General features: G+C 42.1%; 1 protein-coding gene across 7 annotated transcripts in view; it reads right to left on the reverse strand.

Moving 5' to 3' along the window:
- DDR2 (discoidin domain receptor tyrosine kinase 2) overlaps window positions 1–21,150 on the reverse strand; it is a 180,251-nt gene that overhangs the window by 53,381 nt on the left and 105,720 nt on the right. For 5 of the 7 annotated variants that reach the window (XM_081491492.1, XM_081491497.1, XM_081491494.1 and 2 more), the window contains one exon: window positions 19,570–19,678. The exons of 1 other annotated variant lie outside the window; for it this stretch is intronic. In XM_081491492.1, coding sequence (XP_081347618.1) covers window positions 19,570–19,651 — 82 coding nt within the window. In that variant the 5' untranslated portion in view covers window positions 19,652–19,678. The remainder of the gene's footprint in view (window positions 1–19,569; window positions 19,679–21,150) is intronic. One more of the 7 variants, XM_081491495.1, reaches the window with a different exon arrangement.

Raw genomic sequence — 21,150 nt, forward strand, 5'->3', positions numbered from 1 at the left:
TACTCCTAGGTATTTGCCCAAAAGAAATAAAAGTGTATGTTCATGCAAAGACTTAGGAGTGTGCCTAACAGCTTTATTTCCAATATGTAATTAAGATTGGGAAACAATCACATGTCATCAACAGGTAAAAGGATAAACAAATTACAATATACCCATGCAATGAAATACTACTCAGCAGGACTGGGATTAGGATGAAGCAGGTGAGAAGTCGAGGGTGCGAAATGTCAGGAGGCACTCATTCCCCGGGTCATGGAAGTGCCAGTGCTGCCTGTGCAGAGGGCAAGTGCCTGCTTCCACTTTACACCCTAGGCCCCTCCTTTGCCTCACCCTAGTCCCATCTCTACTACCCAGTAGGAACAAAAAAGGATGCTCCATCAATACATACTACAGCACAGATGACTTTCAAAATATCTGTGCTGAGGGAGAGTATTGAAGAAGTCAGGCAAAAAAGAGTACATATGGTATGCTTCCATTTGTACATAATTCTAGAAAATGAAAACAATTCAATCCACAGTGACAGAAAGCCGATCAGTGGTTTCCTGGGGAAGGAAGGAGTGGGCAGGAGGAATTACAAAGGGACACAAAGAAACTTTTGGCAGAAATGGATATGGTCATTATCCTGATTATGGTGATGATTTCACCGGTCTATACATATGTCAAAACAGAACAAATCATGCATTTTTAATGTGTGTAGTCTACTGTATGTCAGCTGCCTACATCAGTGAAGTTATTTTTCAAAAAGTAACCTCTGGAATGGGATAACACATTGAGATTTTATTTGCATATTTTCAAACCCCTTTTCAAAGCAGGTAGCCAGGCCTTCCTGTTCCTTCACCCCTTGGAAGATTTATGTTTACAGGGCAGAAATAAGAAAGAAACTGCTTGAAAACCAATGCCTTCCTAGAAAGCCTGTGCTTGTTAAGGGACTGTAGCATGAAGTAGAGATGGCAGGAAGACAGGTGAGAGTTCCCTAGGCAGGAAGGCAACAGAGGTAGGGAAATCACAAGGCTAGCAGGAGCCAAACTCCTTTCCTAGAAGTTCCCTGGAGTGGCTGCAAACTGTCAAAGAGAAAATGATTCCACATGAGTATCGTGTCCAAGGTTGGCACAGAAACAGCCAACCTGCTGCCCTTGGGAACATGGTGGGCTTGGAAAATAATGACATCCACTGTAATAATGACAAACTGAAGGCAAGAGGCCCTTCTGTGTGTATCACATCCAGCAAAGCTCCTGGATTCTTGTCTGATCCTAGGGAAAGGATGACCCTGGGCCGACTAACTCTCCCAGAAATAGTATGATTAAGCAAAATCATATATAGGCAGCTTTGGCAAGAAACATGGCCATATATCCAACTGAAACTCTTCTATGTTACTGTCCACTTCATTTTCCAAGTCAGATTTGAATCAAGAGATGAGCATGGGGATTTAGTTCTGCCTTTTCTTATCAAGTGTATAATTTCTCTTTCAGAGGTGATTGGTTCCACAGATAATCATTATTCTAGACCCTTAAATACAAATCTTAAGTGTAAATCTGGGAGTTTCATGAATGAAGCATCAAATTCTCAAACTCTGAACTCTCTAGAATGAGAAATTGAAGGGAGGAGTAGGGATTAGGAAATTCTAATACAAGATGCCAGTGAGCCAATATTACTAATGAGTGAGGTCAACATACATTTCAAAATCACACACAGGGCATGGTCCTCTCTTCTGCACGATTCCATCACTCAGCAAAAGTGGTACCCTGACTCCACGCCTGCTCCGGCCCCCTGCTTGAAACTTCTCCTACATGTTGTTGGGTGCACTAAATGTTTTCATCTTTGGCACCAGTGACTTAATGGCAAGGAAAGGCTTCTGGAGGTCTAGCCTACAATCTACATGCCCTAGTCCAGTCTTCCAGAGTACTTGCACTGGCATTTGGGACACAAGTGCAGTTACTTGTACTTTGCTTTCCCTTTGCCACTGTCTCTTGTGGGTATATTCCTCTCAGGGACCTCCTGGGGAGGGGGCTGAGCTGGCTAAGGCAGGTATTCCTGGCTCCTTTGGCAATCATCCATGTTGCAGTGCCCTCAATTACCATCTTGACCCCTAAAATACAATTCTTCACAGTCTGCAAACTGCTGTCCGATGGCCTACCTCATTTTACCCTTCCAATAACCCAATATGATAGGCAGGGCATGTACTATTATTTTCAAATTATATATGAGGAAACAAACTGAAGTTCCATGACTATTAAGCAGTAGGGGTTTGACTTGGATCACATTTCTGAGTCCCAACCCAAGGTTTGTCCCAGCGCACCAGATTGCCCCCTCTGCTTTAGCCAAAAGAGTGACTGGAGACAAGCTGTCTCTCCCAAGACACGAGCTGCTCAGCAGATCCGTAAGAGAGCTGCTCTCTGGCATTCCCCTCTCTCTTCTGAAACCAAAGCTTTGTTCCCAAAGCCAGTCCTATCCCCAACATCACCCCCCGCATGAAAATCCACTTGTTTGTGTTCAGTTCAGTTGCTTTCCAAATCTGTGAGGTTTTTAATTCTCATTTTTATTAATTCGCTCAATGATTTGGGGGGATTTTTGTGGTGTTACAATAGCAAACAAAAGAGACAGAGTACCTTTTGTCACAGAGTTTACATTCTAGGGTGGAAGAGAAGACAGTAAGCAAATAAGTACCTAATCTGAGAGAAGACAGTAAAGTCTGTGAAGAAAATAAAGTACAGGATCTCTGAGATAAGGCAACTGAACACAGATCTCAGGGAAGGAAGACAACAAACCAGGTGACGCCAGAGGGGCACACGCTTCATGTAAAGGGAATAGGGAATTCAAGGAAAGAGCTCTTTTGGTTGGTTGAGTTAGAGCAAGGAGGTCAGTGTACCTGCAGTGGAAAGACTAGCCTAAGTTATTATCTAGCATCCTCTTTTGGCAGTCTAATAAACTTGTAGTCAACTAAAGCAAGCGTTTTGGAGGGAGGAGAGTATCACTTTCAATAAATTTCTCCTTCCTCTGATTTCTGACATTTCCAACATCTCTCTTATAGCAGTAGGCACATTCTGCTATGTAATACTTGTGTCTAGTCCTATCTCCCTATAGATGGCAAAGTTTTGGAGGGAAAAAATAAAAGGACTGTATCTTGTTCATTTTTCTTTTATTTATCAGTGCACATCTGGGGAGAGAATAGTTGCTTTAAAACATTTATTGAAAACAGAAGGTAAACCTTTGAGATAGATATAGCTCAGGAATAAAAAGAAAGCTGAGTAAAATATTCTCCCTCCAAAACTCATTCCTGGGTCTTTTCCATTTCAGCCAACTCCATTATTCCAATGACTTGAGCCAAAAATCTTGAGGCCCATCTTTGACTCCTTTCACACTTCATATCCAGTCCATCAGCTGATAGGAAATTCTGTTAGCTACTCTAAAAATATTCCCATATCCCATCTACCTTTTGCAAATACTGTGCTACCAGTCTAGGCCAATTTACTGTCCTCTATCACCATGAACAGAATAAGAATCTTCTACCTGGCCTCCCTTCATCCACCCTATCCTTCCCCATGTATCTACTAAAATATAAATGAGATCATGTAAATCATCTGTTCAAAGCTCTCCATTAACTTTCCATCTCACTTGTAATAAAATTAAAAATCTTTACACATAACCTGTCCCTGTCTTGAACCTCACCTCCACCCCACCCTTCCCATCAGCCACACTGGTCTCCTTGCTGTTCTTCTAGCACATTGAGTGCTTCTTCTTCACAGATCTGCATTTACTGTTGAAGTATTTAATTTAATAACATAACTATCTTTATAGGGTGGAGGAAAGAGAAGTGGAATATCGTATTTCCGATTTTTTTCCACTTGTGAACGTCCCTAAAATCTGAATGCATCTTGCAAGCAAATAGTCATGGTTCATCAGTATTTTTTTTCCTTAGAGGCACAGAAAGTAATGACACATCTTAGAGTCAGCAGTTTCTTAAATTCGATGAAATATGTAATAATAACATTCATTTAGAAGCACTTACCAAGTGTCAGGCAATAAGATAAGTGTTTTCTTACTCATTATTTCAGGTTTCCCACTTATTACCCATTTTACTGGTAAGAATTTAAATAATTGCCCAAGACCTTTCATTGAGTAATACTAACTTAGATTAGAATCTGGCTCTAGAGTCTGTGACCACACTAAACTATACAACCTCTGAAAAGCAAATGTTTTCAAATTCATTCCTGGCTCCACCACTTAACCCATATGGGATCTGAGCAAATGCCACACCCTCCTTGGGTCTCAGTTTCCTCCTGTGGACAGCAAGGGAGTCAGAGTAGATGGACTCTAAGGCAGTGGTTGCCAAAAGCCAGTCCATGGTCAAGTGCTTTAGAATTGCTTGGGAAGGTTCTAGAATACACATTTGTGAGCCTCTGCTTCTGAAGCTGAGCCCAGGAACTTGCATACCTCTAAAGTTTTCCAGGTGATTCTGCTATGCAGCCAGTCTTGGGAACCAATCTGCTCCCAGATCCCTCCCAGCCTGAACATCGGATGATCTTCTGGGGCCATGCCGGACAGAAAGAGAAATCCATGTTCACAGTCCCACTGGGCTTTCATTCCTGGCTATCACGTATCTCTAGATACTGAGCTGTGAGCGTAATGAGAACTGTTTCCTGGAACATCTAAAGTAAACCAGAAATGGGGAAGAAGGGGTTGCCTGGGGTGAATCATGATATTGTTGCAAATAACTTCCCCACCAAGGCATAGCTTATCCTGGGAACAGCAACCAAGAAGTTTCAACAGAGCTGCTGCTGTTGTAGCTGCCTTCATGAAACATTTTGGTTCCGTTATATTTCCTAGGCTCAGAGATCCTTATATTTTATGGTCTAACTAAACTTATATGGGAATTTACCCTTTTTAACAGAGAGAGAGAAAACCTGAGATCCCACCTGGGATACTCTCTTTGGTACAAAGCAGTACCAACTCCCTTCCCCAAGGTTCTGGTCACCTTATCTATCACTGTGTTAGAGCTGTGGTCCTCTGAGCATGCTCCCAGGTCCAGCAGCACCAGCATCACCCAGGAGTGTGTTAGAAATGCAAATTCTCAGTCTCTACCCTCATCCTACTGGATCTGCAGATGGGGCCCAGCAAAGGATGGTCCCACAGCCCTCCTGGTGGCATTGATGCACAATCAAGTTTGATAATTAGAGGAACTGGGGGAGGAGATGAGGCGCCAGTTCTTCACATAAACAATGCTAAATGTATCAGAGCTCTCTTCTCCTCACCCCTCCAGTCCTTCCATCACAAAAGGGTTTGAGCCCACTGTGTGTAGATAGCAGAGTGGCAACAACATTGACAAAAACTAGAAGGGCTCTCCCTGAGTCAGGGGAGAGGGGCAGTGGTCTCTGAACCTCTGCCTGGAAACTGATATAAAGTTTTGGGAGAGGAAGAATCCAGGATGATAGGTGACATATTATTTCTGCTAAGAGACAATCAAGAAGTGAGATGTAAACTTGGCCTCTGAGAATCACCTGGTTCATCAGCAAATCCCTCAAATTTATTGGTTTGGCCAAAAAGTTTATTCAGGTTTTTCCATAAGATGGTGTGAGGAAATTAACAAGATAGTGCCAGTCGGGCTCTCCCACCCCATGTTCTGTAAACAATGACTTTGCATGGTTATGTAATGGCTGAGATCATTTATAGCACTGCACATGTGTGTCACGAGGTACTCGCTTGGTCGCACGCTGCTGTGTGCAGTTCACCTGTATGAGCTTCACCATGAAAGCCCTGGCTGCTGCTGCACTGGGGCTGTGTTGGAGCGACAGCACGGTTATGTTATACGAGGTTATGTTATGGCTCTGTTATGGTTATGTTATGGCTGCTGAGTCAGCCAGGAGAGAGGCTGTGTTATAGCTGCCGTGCCAGCCAGGAGAGAGTAATTGTGTCTGCAGTTCCAACGGCTCCTTGAGTCTTTTTCCAGCCTCTTAGCTCACGCCTTGCCTACCCTGGGTTCAGCAAACAGTGCAAACAGTGTGAACAGTGAGATAAATGGTACAGAAAACTCAAATGAACTTTTTTGCCAGCCCAGTGAAAGTGAAAGTGACAGTCGCTCAGTCATGTCCAACTCTTTGCAACCCCATGGACTATACAGTCCATGGAATTCTCTAGGCCAGAACACTGGAGTGGGTAGCCTTTCCCTTCTCCAGGGGATCTTCCCAACCCAGGGATTGAACCCAGGTCTCCTGGCCCTGCATAGAAGTAGTGGGGAAGGGGAGAAATAGGTGAACTTAAAAAATTTGCCAGTCCAATACCTCCTGCAAATTTTTTAAGCTCAGCTATTTCTCCCCTTCCCCACTACTTCTACACAGGGCCCAACCTCCACCACCTCATGCCTGGAATACTATAATGCCTTCTAGCTCTTCTTCCTGGTTCTCCTATTGTTCCTTCTCCATATAGTAGCACAAGTGAGCTTCCTGAAGCCTTATTCTAACATGAACATTCTAACAGCTTCTCATTCTTCTCAAGATAATGTGTCCCATGAGGCCTATAGAGGTTACCTCTCTGGCCTAATCTTGTGCCATCCCAGATCTTTGCTCTCTATATCCCAGCACACTTATTTCAACTTCACAAAGACACAAAGTACCTTCCAGCCTCGAGGTCTTTCTAAACATGATGTTCCTTTTGCCTGAAACATTCTTCCTTTCCCCTCCTTTACCTCCGAAATCCTGCTCAAGCTCCAGCTCCCAGACCATCCCTCCATCAGGGAATTCCTCTGTGTCTTCAGCTCAATAAGAATTGTTTGCTACATGATCTTATAATGCACTTCTTTTCCTTTACAGCACTTCTCACACTTTTAGAACAAATAACTGTTCAATTTTGGCCTCTCCATCAAACAGTACATGTCTTGAGGGCAAGGATCCTATCTAGCTTTCTCTTTGTTGTCTCTCTGGTTTATGGTAGGGTGTCTGGCATTAACTGAGTCCTTAATAAATATATATAGGTAGAAAAACTAGTAAAAGAAGAATTTTGTATTGCGTTGTTTATGATTGTAGAACTTAAAAACATGTTGATGTAAATCAAGCCAATATTATAAAGCAATGAATTAAGAATAAATAAATATGTAAAAATAATAAAATAAAAATTTTTTAAAAGAAAGATAAATAAAGGCCTAGGAAGTTAAAGAAGGATAATCCCTATTAGTGACATTTAACCTGGCAGCAGATATCTGAGGCTTCCTTAAAAGTCTGGGCCATTATAGGGCTTCCCTCGTGGCTCAGACAGTAAAGAATCTGCCTGCAAAGTGGGAGAGCTGGGTTTGATCCCTGGGTTGGGAAGATTTCCTGAAGGAAGGCATGGCAATCCACTCCAGTATTCTTGCCTGGAGAATCCCCATGGATTGAGGAGCCTGGTGGGCTACAGTTCATGGGGTCGCAAAGAATCGGACATGATTGAGCAACTAACACACACACACATCTTTTTGTTCATGAACTTAACAAGTTTGCTGTTGTTCAGTCGCTCAGTCATGCTTGACTCTGCGACCCCATGGACTGTAGCCCACCAGGCTCCTCTCTCCATGGGATTTCCCAGGCAAGAATACTGGAGTGCATAGCCATTCCATTCTCCAGAGGATCTCCCTGACCCAGGGATCGAACGTGGGTCTCCTGCATTGCAGGCAGACTCTTTATCATCTAACAGAGAAGCCTGACAAAACTATGGAAAACATTAAAACGTGGGAAAAATTGGGACAGTCGTTTAGGTAGCAACCTTCACCTGAGATTTTCCATTTTACTTGTGCTTATTTACCTCCTTACTGAAATTATAAGCAATTTTGAAAATACTAATTATATCAGGTTTTTTCTTTTCCCCCTCACCACCTACAAACACAGAGTACCATTAGGTGCTCACCATGCATTTATCAATTAAAGAAAGAAAGAAAGAGGTAGAGTGATGGGTAGATGGATGGAAGGATGAATTCAAGGATGGATAAATGAAGAGTGTGATCTTAACAACATGTTGAATTCTTCAGAGCAGGTGCTACAACTGATCTGCCCCAGAACCTCTCAAAGTGCCTGACCATAAAAGGCACTCAGTCCATGTTTGCTGAGAAAATACCCTGATTAGCAGCATTTCCCTGATGAGGGTCAGGGTTTGTCACAGGGAGCGCCATCTTGTTGCCAATTCACAACAATCTCTAGAGGACAGTGTTGCAAGAGTGCTTTGTGGGTATTTGCATAAGAGGATGGGGAAACAATGGAAACAGTAAGAAACTTACTGTCTTAACAATAAAGAGACTTTATTTTGGGGGGCTCCAAAATCACTGAAGATGGTGACTGCAGCCATGAAATTAAAAGACGCTTGCTCCTTGAAAGAAAAGCCATGACCAACCTAGACAGCATATTAAAAAGCAGAGACATTACTTTACTGAAAAAGGTCCGTCTAATCAAAGCTATGGTTTTCCAGTGGTCATGTACGGATGTGAGAGTTGGACTATAAAGAAAGCCGAGCGTCAAAGAATTGGTGCTTTTGAACTGTGGTGTTGGAGAAGACTCTTGAGAGTCCCTTGGACTGCAAGGAGATCCAACCAGTCCATCCTAAAGGAAATCAGCCCTGAATATTCATTGGAAGGACTGATGCAGAAGCCGAAGCTCCAATACTTTGGCCACCTGATGTGAAGAACTGACTCATTTGAAAAGACCCTGATGCTGGGAAAGATTGAAGGCAGGAGGAGAAGGGGACGACAGAGGATGAGATGGTTGGATGGCATCACCAACTCGATGGACATGAGTTTGGGCAGGCTCTGGGAGTTGGTGATGGACAGGGGAGGCCTGGCGTGCTGCAGTCCATGGGGTCTCAAAGAGTCAGACATGACTCAGTGACTGAACTGAACTGCATGAGAGGAAGAGAAGTTATGAACAGATTATTAGTCAGTAGAAGATCCCCAACTCAAGCCAGAGTAAGACTGGGCTACAAGTATTACAAACCTTCTTCAGACAATGGAGCAGAGCTGTAGGTCTAGAAGTTGAGACCAAGGAATACAGCATGAAGAAAGGGAGTTCAGAGATAAAAGCCATCAAAGCAGCCACTAGGCAAAGTTCCTTGATGAACTGGTATTCCCAGGGGCCTCAGAGAAAGGACACAGGAAAGTAGACAACCTGATCATGGATGGCCTTCCTCATCCTAGTGGGTCTTTGGAACCAGGATAAACCTTGGCCCTCAGCAACCAACGTGGCACTTCTCAGCAGTACCAATGTGGTTTTCCCATTGAACATGCCTATTTTTGGCAAACTCCTTCGGTGGAAGGGATCCCAGCCAATAGTGAAGACTCAGAATTGCCAAGTCGGCCCACATCCTAAATGTCAGGTCCCCTTACTTCCCCCCAAGCCCACTTCATTGTTAATCAAAGCCCATCCATCTGTCTCTGAGCTTCACATTATGAAATACAAAGCAGCACGAAAAGGCAGAAAATCACAAAGGGAAGCAAGAAACCCCGAAGCAAAGCGGCATCACCTGATTTTGCTTGCTGAGTTGTCTTGGTGGTTGCCTACGCTTCTGTTACCCGCCAATCTCCCGGACAGAGAAGCCAATTGACTTTTCCAGTTTCCCAGAGTGGAAAACTACTAGCACTGGCTGCTGCATGCCCGGGCAGCAACGCGGTTCATCCTGAGCTCTGGTAGGGCCTGGCAGGCAGGCTGAGGAGAAGCAGCCCCAGCTTCCAAGAATTATTTTCACACTGTGCTGCCAAACTTGAGAGCCTGAAAGGGCCACTTGTTTCATGATGTTTACCATCTCACTGTCAACTCCAGACCACAGGCTCTCCCCATCAATGAGTGTCCTATATGCAGCTTCCAGGAAAACACACACATGGCACACAGGCCTGAGGCCATGGAGAACTGACAGCTGGGCCTCTGGCACAGGGCAGGTAAGACTGATGGGGGTGGGGCCCAGCTATTAGGGTCAACCAGGGGACCCAAGGCAATTGATGATCTAAAGGAACATCTGCAATCATGAAACTTTAGAGCCCGGCCTTTAAGAAATCAATCCTTCCAATGGCTCCATGTTAAATATCGGAGCCTCTGAGGCTCAGAAAGGTGAATTGACTTACTCAAGGGTGAACAGCTGATTAAGGTAATCAGGACTGAAATTCAAATCTGATCCCTGGTTCCTCTTTCTTCAAGCTCAGGCTACTGTGACCTAGTTTTTCCAGCTCCAAGAGGACAAGGTGGTCTAATTAAAGAAGCTGTCATTTGGGCCCCTTCTCTCCAGAAACCCTGCTGAGCAGACTACTTCAGACTTGTTCACTGTGCAAGTAAATATCTACATACTCGGATCTTGCTAGGTACCAAGGAAACTTATTTGGGTTCCTCTAAGTACAATGAAGAACTAAAGAGCCTCTTGATGAAAGTGAAAGAGGAGAGTGAAAAAGTTGGCTTAAAGCTCAATGTTCAGAAAACTAACATCATGGCATCTGGTCCCATCACTTCATGGGAAATAGATGGGGAAACAGTGAAAACAGTGTCAGACTTTATTTTTTGGGGCTCCAAGATCACTGCTGATGGTGACTGCGGCCATGAAATTAAAAGACGCTTACTCCTTGGAAGGAAGGTTATGGCCAACCTAGAACAGCATATTTAAAAGCAGATACATTACTTTGCCAACAAAAGTCCATCTAGTCAAGGCTATGGTTTTTCCAGTGGTCATGTATGGATGTGAGAGTTGGATGGTGAAGAAAGCTGAGCGCCGCAGAATTGATGCTTTTGAACCGTGATGTTGGAGAAGACTCTTGAGAGTCCCTTGGACTGCAAGGAGATCCAATCAGTCCATCCTAAAGGAGATCAATCCTGGGTGTTCATTGGAAAGACTGATGTTGAAGCTGAAACTCCAATACTTTGGCCACCTCATGCGAAGAGTTGACTCATTGGAAAAGACCCTAATGCTGGGTAGGATTGGGGGGCAGGAGGAGAAGGGGACGACAGAGGATGAGATGGTTGGATGGCATCACCGACTCGATGGACACGGGTTTGGGTGGACTCCGGGAGTTGGTGATGGACAGGGAGGCCTGGTGTGCTGCGATTCATGGGGTTGCAAAGAGTCGGACACGACTGAGCGACTGAACTGATACTGAACTGAAGTACAGTGAGGCTATTTTGCCAAGACCTCTTTTGCCCAAGTCGAAATTTCCCTTAAGAACAGCCCTTTAGAATTGCAGTTTTCCTAAAAGCCTAAAATACTCTCCAGAAACAATTATTGCAGAACTCCAGAAGAGAGGTCCCCAAGCTGTACTGGATTTCCAGGTACTAAGACGAGGATTCGGTAATGTATGTTAGACTTCCTGGTTAACAAAGTCAGTGAAAGCCTCCTGCTAAAATAGTGTGTCATTTCCCTCAACAAGGAGGTAAGTTGAGACAGCTGGGCAGCCATGAGTTAGGAATTGAGAACAACGTTGTGGCACAGTTTAGAATCAAAAGAGGCCTATGCTTAAAACTTGATTCTGCCATTCCCAAATTGTGGGACCTCAAGACAAGTTACTAAGCCTCTCTGAACTTCAACTTCCTAGTCTTAAATAACCCTGCCAAGCAAGATTGTTGCAGAGATACAATGTACAAGAAAGTTAACAATTCCTTGAAGGCAATAGGGCTCAATAAATGATATCCAGAAGGAGAGGGGATCATTCATTTTAAATATTACATTCACTCTTTCTTAAGCAATTTAGAGGTTTTTATGGCCTTAGGAAGATTAATTAAGCTTTAAGCCTCTCAGTTTTACAGTAATAACAGTACTTGTTTATGAGAAAATATGAGTTATATATGTCAAGTACTTAGTAATGTTTACAGAAGAGTAATGCTTAGAACAGTAACATTTAATAAAAGGTAGGTGTTATTGATTTTTTAACTATTTTTACTCTGACTCATTCTAAAAAAAAAATCGGAACTGGCTTCCAAAACTGTACAATATACTAAGTAAATAAACAAACAAACAAATATGTGTAGAAATGCAGGTATAGGGAAAGAGAATAAGGACATTAAGGTAAGCTGGAGCTAAGGTTAATACCCAAAATATAATCAATATTACATATGGTTCTATACACTTTGCTGGTGATGGGCCTCAAATTTGTCTCTGAGCTTCCTACTAACCAATTCAAAAAGCAAAGCATAATCAGTTAACATGAATCACAGCAACAGCAAGGTAAAAGTTAACTTTTTATTTTTGTTCCTCGATGGGATGGAGTAGCTTATAGTAACCAACATTCCCCCTGAAGATAACTGGAAGAACTAGATAAAATCTGTAAATCATCTATTTACAGGCATTTGATTGCTGCTGATATAGTGAGAACAGAAGAACTGAAGCTTCAGAGAGGGGAGACTGAGAAGTAGCATGGCCTCTGCAGTCACATGTAACCGTTTGTGAACTGCAAAGGGCAAAGGCAAGAGGCTGACCCTGGGCCTCACACTGGCAGAGGGTCACTAGAGGATAAAATCTCAGAGTTTTTGAAGGAGCCCTGGGGTCCTTCTAGCAGGCAGCTTTTTTCTTGTTCAGCACATTTGCCAAATGCTGGGGTTGTATAAGAGAGGCAGTGTAAAAACCTAAGGAGAAACCCTCTGAAAAGCTGAGCTGGGTTTTTAAATCTGATAAAGGCTAGAGTTCAGGACCCACCAGGAAGAGAGGCCACAGAGAAAACATGGGAGTTTTCAAAAAGCACTGAATAACCAAGAATCCAAGTTTAAACCCTAACAATTGCCAAAAGTGAAGATAGTCTACCCTACTATGTAAAGGCAGATCCAACTGCTTTCACTGTTAGCCAGTCTGGACTTTGGGTTCACATCCTCTTAATAAAATCAAAGATCCAAACACATTTCTAAAGAGAAGATCACCCAAGCCTCAGAGAACTGGGACAAACCAGTTTTCTACCTATATGCAGGCCATCTTAGTGGTCATAAATGTAGAAAAATGTCTTTAAATTTACCCCAATATTTGTAAATTTCTTACTCTTGGCACTTCAAAAGAGGAATTCAGATTCATCCTCAAAAGAGAAATTAAGAATCAATTTTGCTTAATGAAGAAACAGAAAGAGTAATCAGAGATTTATCATGTCATTATTGCTATTATCACTAGTAGTAATAGTAAGAGCAGTAGAAGTAGTATTTGTGTAGTAGGTGGAGAGGCATCCATTACTATTAGGCAAGTTACTCAATAAGAGGCTATAAAAAGTCCTAAATATTGGTTTAACCTACTTAGAACAAACAAACTAATATTGTAGCTTTCTCAAAGTGGTTTTAAACTATCCCTATATCCAGGGATTCTCCTATGCCAAGATGAAGCATTTCTTAAATTAGCAATGCTTATGCATACAAGATACTCTTCATTGTTAGACTTTTATCTTGACTATAGCTTACAGCACCCAAAAGATTAAGTCTGAAGCCTTCCCTTGAAATGTCAAGAGTAATACAAATTTGGGTAAATGTAAGCACATTTTTCTTTATTTATAACCACTAAAATGCTCTGTCCATAGACCAGAGGAGAGGGAACTTAGGCTTTTAGGAATAAGCACAGAGGCTACTCTACCTCTGCAAGGAAAAAGGCTCTCAAAGCCCTCAGACACCAGGGGCTGGACCTCATTATACTGCATTATTAGTAGCTGCAGTTCAGGGAACTTCAGTCTATCATCCTTCTACTTAACACCCCCATCATTTAAAAGAATGATATTCTTATGTCTTCTCACCTTCTGAAAATCTTTGTGAGCTCAAACCTCTCATGGTATAATTTAGATCCATTTTTGTAGAAAAATACAGAGAAAAAAGGGAGCTTCTTGACGTCCTTTCTTTCCTACCTTCTTTTTTACTCCTCAAACACTTACTAATTGTCTCTACAAGCCAAGCACTATGATAGCTGTCCATCATGAGGACACAGGAGACACCACACCAAATAAGACAATGGCCCAAGTCATTAACATCTGTGAAGCAGGGAAAAAAGAAGTTGCATACTTTTTAGCAACTCATCGCCTTCCACTTAAGCCCCTCCAAAACTCTCATTGTTTTGAATGTCTTAATTTTTGCCTTACTTTACTGTGTCCAAACCACTGAAAAATTCTGGTAGGCCTATCTTACCACATCCATGCTCTTCAGAGGCCTGTTGGCTAAGACCAAGAGCTAAGTCAACAATCACACTATTCTCCCCAGAAAATTAAAAAAAAAAAAAAAAAATATATATATATATATATATATATATATACTGTCATGGATATGCTCAGCCTGGGCACAGGGCCCTGCATCCCTTGGAGTTGGGATGGCCAGAGTTCAGGGTTGTTAGAACCCCTATTCCCCAAAGGTAACGTGAGTCTCTCTTGGAGACCACGAGGGACCATAATAGTCACTAATGAACTCTTTTTCACTTTCCTCCTCCGTCATCAGCTTGAAAGAAACTGTTGTTTTATAGTTTGCATTATTTTAATTTCCTTCTCTTCCAAAAGTAACAAGTCACAACCCTTGATTTTTGCATATAACTTTCCAAAGCCCATTGACTTCCATTATCTCATTTGGTCCCCCTATTGTAACCCTGTGAAGTGCAGAAAGCAGACTTTATTCTTCCCATTTTATAAGTGAGCAAAGTAAGGTGAAGAAATTTAGCTAAAGTCACAAAGGAGATAGTGCCAGAGCTGAAACTAAAATCTAGATCACTCAGTTGCCATCGTCTCTTCACCATCTATGTTGCCATCACACTTCTGTCAGCACATACTCTCCATACTGTCTGTAGTGTAACATCAGGGTCAAGAAGAACCACCAATTTAGGAAACAATCTGGAAAGAGGGCCCAGAGAAGCTTATTGCTTGTTTAAGTTTTAGAATGCCCTGATTCCAGATTTGTTGAAATCTTATAGCAAAAGGAACATCTATCCTGGGACGAAGGACACAGCATGGCACTTTGTTATCACTGGGTGAAGCCAAAGCCTTTAAATGGAAAGCACTTGCCATATACCAAGGATCCCAAAGTCATGTGGTTCCTGTTTTGAGTACTAACTTGCCTTCATGTTTGCCCTGTTACTCCTCAGTGACAACCATCTGCATCCTCTTGTTTTTCTATTTGTGGTTATGTGTCTTTACTCCATGTTCTCCCTTTCTCTTTCTACCCAACCTGGCAAATTTCTTTTTCTCTGGATCACTCTCGGCCTTCACTGTGTCTGCCACCATGACGTTAGAGACTTGATGTGATTGGGTAGCACACATTCAGTGAGTCTAACACACCAGGAGGCAGCAGAGCACAGAGGTCAAGAATATGCTCCCTGGAGGTGGATCACGTCCAGCTCTGCCATTGGCTAGGTCTATAACCTTGAGTGAGTTACCTAATGTTTCTGGGCCTCAATTTCCCCTCTGTGAAACTGGAATAACAATGCCACCTAATTCCTAAGGTGCCTCTGAAGACTAAATTTGCTGATAGAATGGTACCAGGAATATATTAAGTACTTATTAAATATTAGCTGGTACTCTTCTTTGAAATTTGCATCTTCTTTTTCTCCACTTGGCATAACTAGAGTGCTTAAGGGGCAAATGAGTTTCTGATATCCCCAGAGAAAGATCTTTTTACTGGCAGAAAGGATACCAGAGGCCACCCTCAGGCTAGATTCGACAAACAAACATATTGATACAAGCAAGAAAGAGCCAATCTGGGCAGCATCTAGCATTGCTCACTGAAGAGAAATTCAACCCGGGAAGTCCCTTTCCAAGGCCCGTCTCAAGCCATACACACACACACACACACACACACACAAACATACACGCAGCCTTAGTACCTCAGGCCTGGGTTCAGAAACCTGGAACTAGCACCACATTCTCATTAGCAGTTGAGATCCCATAAACCCTCTCAGCACATCTCTGGGGGCATGAATGATGAGAACCCAGGGAAATAAAAATGGTTTTCCGGTGTGGAAATGTGTGTAGGTAAAGTAGCTATATGAACTTTGGTGGGAGAAAGGAAGTTGGGAAAAGGGGACAGTTGTGCAGAAGGCAACCAGAGCATCTCTAGCATTTAGGTTTCTTTGCCAGGGTGAGCTGGTCCCGAGGGCCTTCTAACGCTAGCCTTTCTTGCTGAGCGTGCTAACAAGACCAAGGTTCCAAGAGCTCTGTGGGAACCTGTTGTCTTGCCCAGTTCCTTGGATTCAGGCTGTCCCTCAAACCCAAATTACCTCTCATCCCCATAAATGTACATCAGAAGTCACAGAAAGGAAACCATAAAGCTGTCCAGTTATACGTGATCATTAGAGAAAGACTGTTTCCTCAAATGGCCTCCAAAGGAGTGGGTAGTCTGATGGAAGGAACCTGGGCCTGGGAGTCAGGAGCCGGTGGTCGCTACTTTACCATTAGCTATGTGTGTTGTCATGGGCAAATCACCAAATCACTCACCCTATTTGACACCCAGTTCCTTTATCTATAAGATGAGGAAGAAGGACTTAAATATCTCTAAGATTCATTGCAGCATGACTAGCCTAGGATTTCAAGTCCCTAGACCTCAAGAACTCACTCGATGTAGGATTGATGCTAGAAGGAATAAAACCAGAGATGAACTGAAAGTCAATTTGGAGCCAGTAGGAAGAGAACACTCTGAATCTCAGATCCTTAACGTCTTTGTTCCTCCAAACATTCTAGATACCAAAGGAGGACTCTACCACCCTGAGACTCTAAACTGCTAGCAAGTTACCTGCTTCTTATGGGGGAAAAATCCAGGCTGGACATGGGAAGTCCCAGCACATGTCTTGGCTCTGTACCATGGGTCCTAAATGCCTAGATTGCCTGTTGGAGAGAAGGGGTGTTCTCCCTTTTCCAAGCACAAGTAGTTGTCACAGGCCAAGTCAGGAGAATGGGGCTAACTGCCTCTGTGCTCTCCACACTCAGCAGTTATTTAGTTGGCTGAGTGAGTCCTCAGGACTAACAGACCCTCAGAGAAGTTTTCAGGATAACCAGGTTGGTTCTACTACTTCCCCCTACCTGATATTCCACAGGGTTCTGGACCCCTGATGGCAATCAAAACACTGGTTTTATACATTCTGGAGGAGCCTAGCCCTGGACACTGATCAAACAAATTCAATAGCCAGGAGTATTCATATACTTCATATGGAGTCTAGAGATGTTCCTTTCCCATGGAGGCAGGCTAGGTTGGGGCATGATTTCTAGATGCAACTTCTTACTAAGGAGCATTTTAGGGTTTACATCTTTAAGATATTCATCAGCTATCTTCTGTGTGCTTAGACTAAGGGACATGATTCCTCTGAAGTTCTGACTTGAGATTCCTGAGCCTGGGAAGTGGCAGGGAGCTGGGGACAAATAGTCTTTCTTGTGAAAAACAGCCATGTGAGTTCAAGGACCATGTTTCCAAGCCCAAAGTCTACCACTGTCTTCCAAAATGGGCAGTAAAGCTCTTACACCACTAAATCATAGTTAGTTTGTGACAAAAGGTTTCATAGCTTATCTAATCCAACTTTATTTTACTGCTCGTGAAAGGATGAAAGATGTACAAAGAGAAGTATATGACTATTGTCATGTAACTAACTTAAGACCAAGTAGAAGGCAACTAGACTTCAACTAGGTGAGAGGAACACAAAGCAAAAAACGAAAGAATGGTGTCAAAGTTCAGGTCTGAGACGCACTTACTAAGCTTATTACAAAAAAGTAATAAGGTACTGGATTTACTGAACCAATTGATCACTGTTATTAAAGTATCTTGGTTATATGTCCTATGGAAGAAAAAAGAATATCCCATGGAAATGGAATTTTTGCAAAGATAAGAAGGTGAGTGTTTCACAAATGTACACTCATACTGTATGAAGAGGAAATAAAAATACCCTCAGGAATTCAAATATAGCCTGAAGCCACTGGGACTCTCAAACACTGCAATGGGGTGGGATATCAGTAAAATGACTTTGGAAAACTCTTCAGCAGATCATCTGTAACATATAAGCTGTGCTGTGCTGTGCTTAGTCACTCAGTCATGTCTGACTCTTTGCGACCCCATGGACTATAGCCTGCCAGGCTCCTCTGTCCATGGGGTTCTCCAGGCAAGAATACTGGAGTGGGTTGCCATGCCCTCCTCCAGGGGATCTTCCCAATCCAGGGATCGAACTCAGGTCTCCTGCATTGCAGGCGGAATCTTTATCATCTGAGCCACCAGGGAAGCCCAACATATAAGCTACTTCTAGGTTTATATCTAAAAGACCTGAGTATTTATCTCCACCAAAAGACCTTTTCAAGAAGGGTTATAGGAGCTTTATTTATAATGAGTTCAAACTGGAAATGATCCAAATTACCACCCAAAGTAGACTGGATAAATAAAATATTCAAACAAAATTATACAACAATGAAAACAGAGTTGCCAACTGCATGCCACGATATGAATATCATGAACAAAATGTTGAGTGAAAGAAGCCAGAAATAAAAGGTGATTCCACTTATATAAAGTACAAAAACAAGTAGCACCAATTTGTGTTGTTAGAAAACAATAATGACTACCCTTGGGATGAAGGTGGGGCAAAGTGACTTGAAGAGAGTGTCAGAAGAGCTTCTGAAGTCCTGGTACAGTTCTGTTGCTTAATCTGGATACCGCTTAGATGAATGTGCTCAGTTTATAAAATTCATCAAATTGACACTTATTCTATGTCTAATTTCCTACATTTATATTTGCGGCAAAAAGGAAAAATTGCTCCAACTCTTTACTCTTCCTTGTATTCAGACCTTCCCCATGTAATATTTTTATGCTCTCCCACTCTGACTCTGGGCTTGGCCATGTGGCTTGCTTTGGACAATGAGATAGCAAACATGACTCAAGCACTGGTTTGAAAAATGCTACACATTTCCCTCTTTGCTTTGCTGCTATGCAATTTCCATTAAAAGGTATCTGCACTAGTGGTGCTAGAGGAGAGCACAGCGAAGCTGCCCCAGTTGTCAGAGCCAAGGCCATCCTCGATGAGTGAGTAAACGACCAGCTTACTCCCAGATATGTGCAGAAGGGACATCCAGAGGGACCAGAAGAATAATCCCATCAAAACCAGACTAAATCACCAACTTTGCATGTTATTAAGTGGCATCACTATGGTAATACAATTGATACAATTGTATGCTTCAATTTAAAGTAAACACATAATTTTAAAAATTGGGAGAAGGGGACTAACATATCTATTTTTGAGCATGGCCACACCCTGTAGGAAAGAGAAACTGCCTGAGATCCTACAAGACCAGGGTCCCCAAAGCATAACATGACAGCCAAGTAAAATATAGGCCTTGGCCAACCAAACATAACTGGGAAACCAACTTGCAGAAGTTCTCTAAGGCATCTGAAATTTTTCTTGTCTGTTTCCCAGAAGATGCAGAAGCAAATTGTTGCTTCTTCCACCTCCCATTTTATTTTCTTTTTATTCCACCCAACTCCATGTAAGAAACACTTTAACACTATTCAGCATGTTACAGAGTATATTAGTTTCTATTTCTGCTATGGCGCTGTTTCACCATAGAGAAGAGAAAGGAAGGAGGGACTTTTGGACCCCTCAGCAGTGCTTTTCCCAAGATGAACACTGAAGGGCTTGCGTGTTCAGCTGGTCTTCCAGCATGGGGCTGAGCAATGACAGTGTTACCTGGGTTAACCTGAGCTTTTGCAGAACTCAAGATAGGCAGCAGCAGGAACAGCACCGAGGGCATTCTGGGAATCAGGATCATCTCAGAAGATGGTTTTGGAACTGGAGCCTTCAGCCCACCAAAAATGCAAGACAAGAAGGAAGAGGAGAGGAAATTAGTGAAGCAGAAACTGTCAACATGAATGAACACAATTTACATAATTATCTTGTGTTTTTACAGTGTTTATTTCTGTATTTAGAATTTTAAATCATGAACTTTGATAGTTGAAAGGGACACTGAATTGTCACAAAATATAAAAACTTTCAAACTCTGGGACATTCAATAGTTAGGTAATATAAGAACTTTCAAACTCTATTAGATTATATTCTCATGGAATTAAAATTAACGAAACTGTAGGTGGGTAACAAAGTTTTAATAAGATAAATACCCAAATTGTGAACAGTGATAAAGTAAAACTGATGTTTAAAATATTTTCATAATTTTAACATTTATTCCACTATTAAACCAAGAAAAACATTCAATGATGTTAATGTGTTTACTTTTCAAAAGATGTAAGGTCAATATTTATCCTGATTTATTAGCTCTGGAATTGTACCTGAAGCTCAAGTTCCCCTACAATAATCCACGTGGTTATGGATTAGAGTTGAGACATCAGTATGAACTCATATTTAGCTTAATAGAGATATAAATGGTTACATATGGAAATATTTATAGATGTTTACACACAGGTTAGTACATACCCATATATCTATCTTCTTGTTCTGAGAGTGCCTAGAAGCAATGACACCCAATAGCAATGAGCAAGCCTGATACCCAGATTTTGACTTCTTATACCATTCTCCAATAAAAGGAACCAGGGTTCCTTGGAGAAACTGCTAATTTCAGGGCTGAGGCAGGAAATACGATGATCTTGGAGAATGTTTTAGTGCCCTGAGTTGAGAATATATACACACACAAGAATGACGGGGATATGGCAAAAGAACACAGAGCCGACAGCAAGAGTCCCCATGGCCAAAGCTGGAACAATTTATGCAACAAAATGGATAAAGTGGTATTGCATTATAACTCAAGACATAAAATAAACATTTACGAGCCCATAAATAAATGATTGAATAAACAAATGGAGGAGAATAAACAAATTTTCTCAGGCAAAAGAATTCTAAATAATTTATGTAGATACTCTCTGGTCTGTTGTCTTTCTCCCAAGAACCCATCACTCCAGCCTAATCATGAGAAACACATCAGACAAATCCCAGTTGAGGGACAATCTACAAAATTCCTGATATATAATCCTCAAAACTGTCATGGTCACCCAAGACTAGAAAGTCTGAGAAACTGACACAGCTAAGAGAAATGAAGGAGTCATGATGTCTAAATGCAACACGTGATGTCCTGGATGGGATCTTGGAACAGAAAGAGGACATTTGGAGAAAACTGAGGAAATCTGAATGAAGTGCAGACTTTAGTTAATAATAATGTGTCAATATTTGTTCATTCACTATGACATATTTACTATACTAGTGTAAGATGTTAATAACAGGGGAAAGTGGGTAACGGGTAAATAGAAAATCTATGTACTC

The sequence above is a fragment of the Giraffa tippelskirchi genome, chromosome 5 (assembly GCF_054371585.1).
Source record: "Giraffa tippelskirchi isolate mGirTip1 chromosome 5, T2T-mGirTip1v1.2.pri, whole genome shotgun sequence".
Classification (NCBI taxonomy): Eukaryota; Metazoa; Chordata; class Mammalia; order Artiodactyla; family Giraffidae; genus Giraffa; species Giraffa tippelskirchi.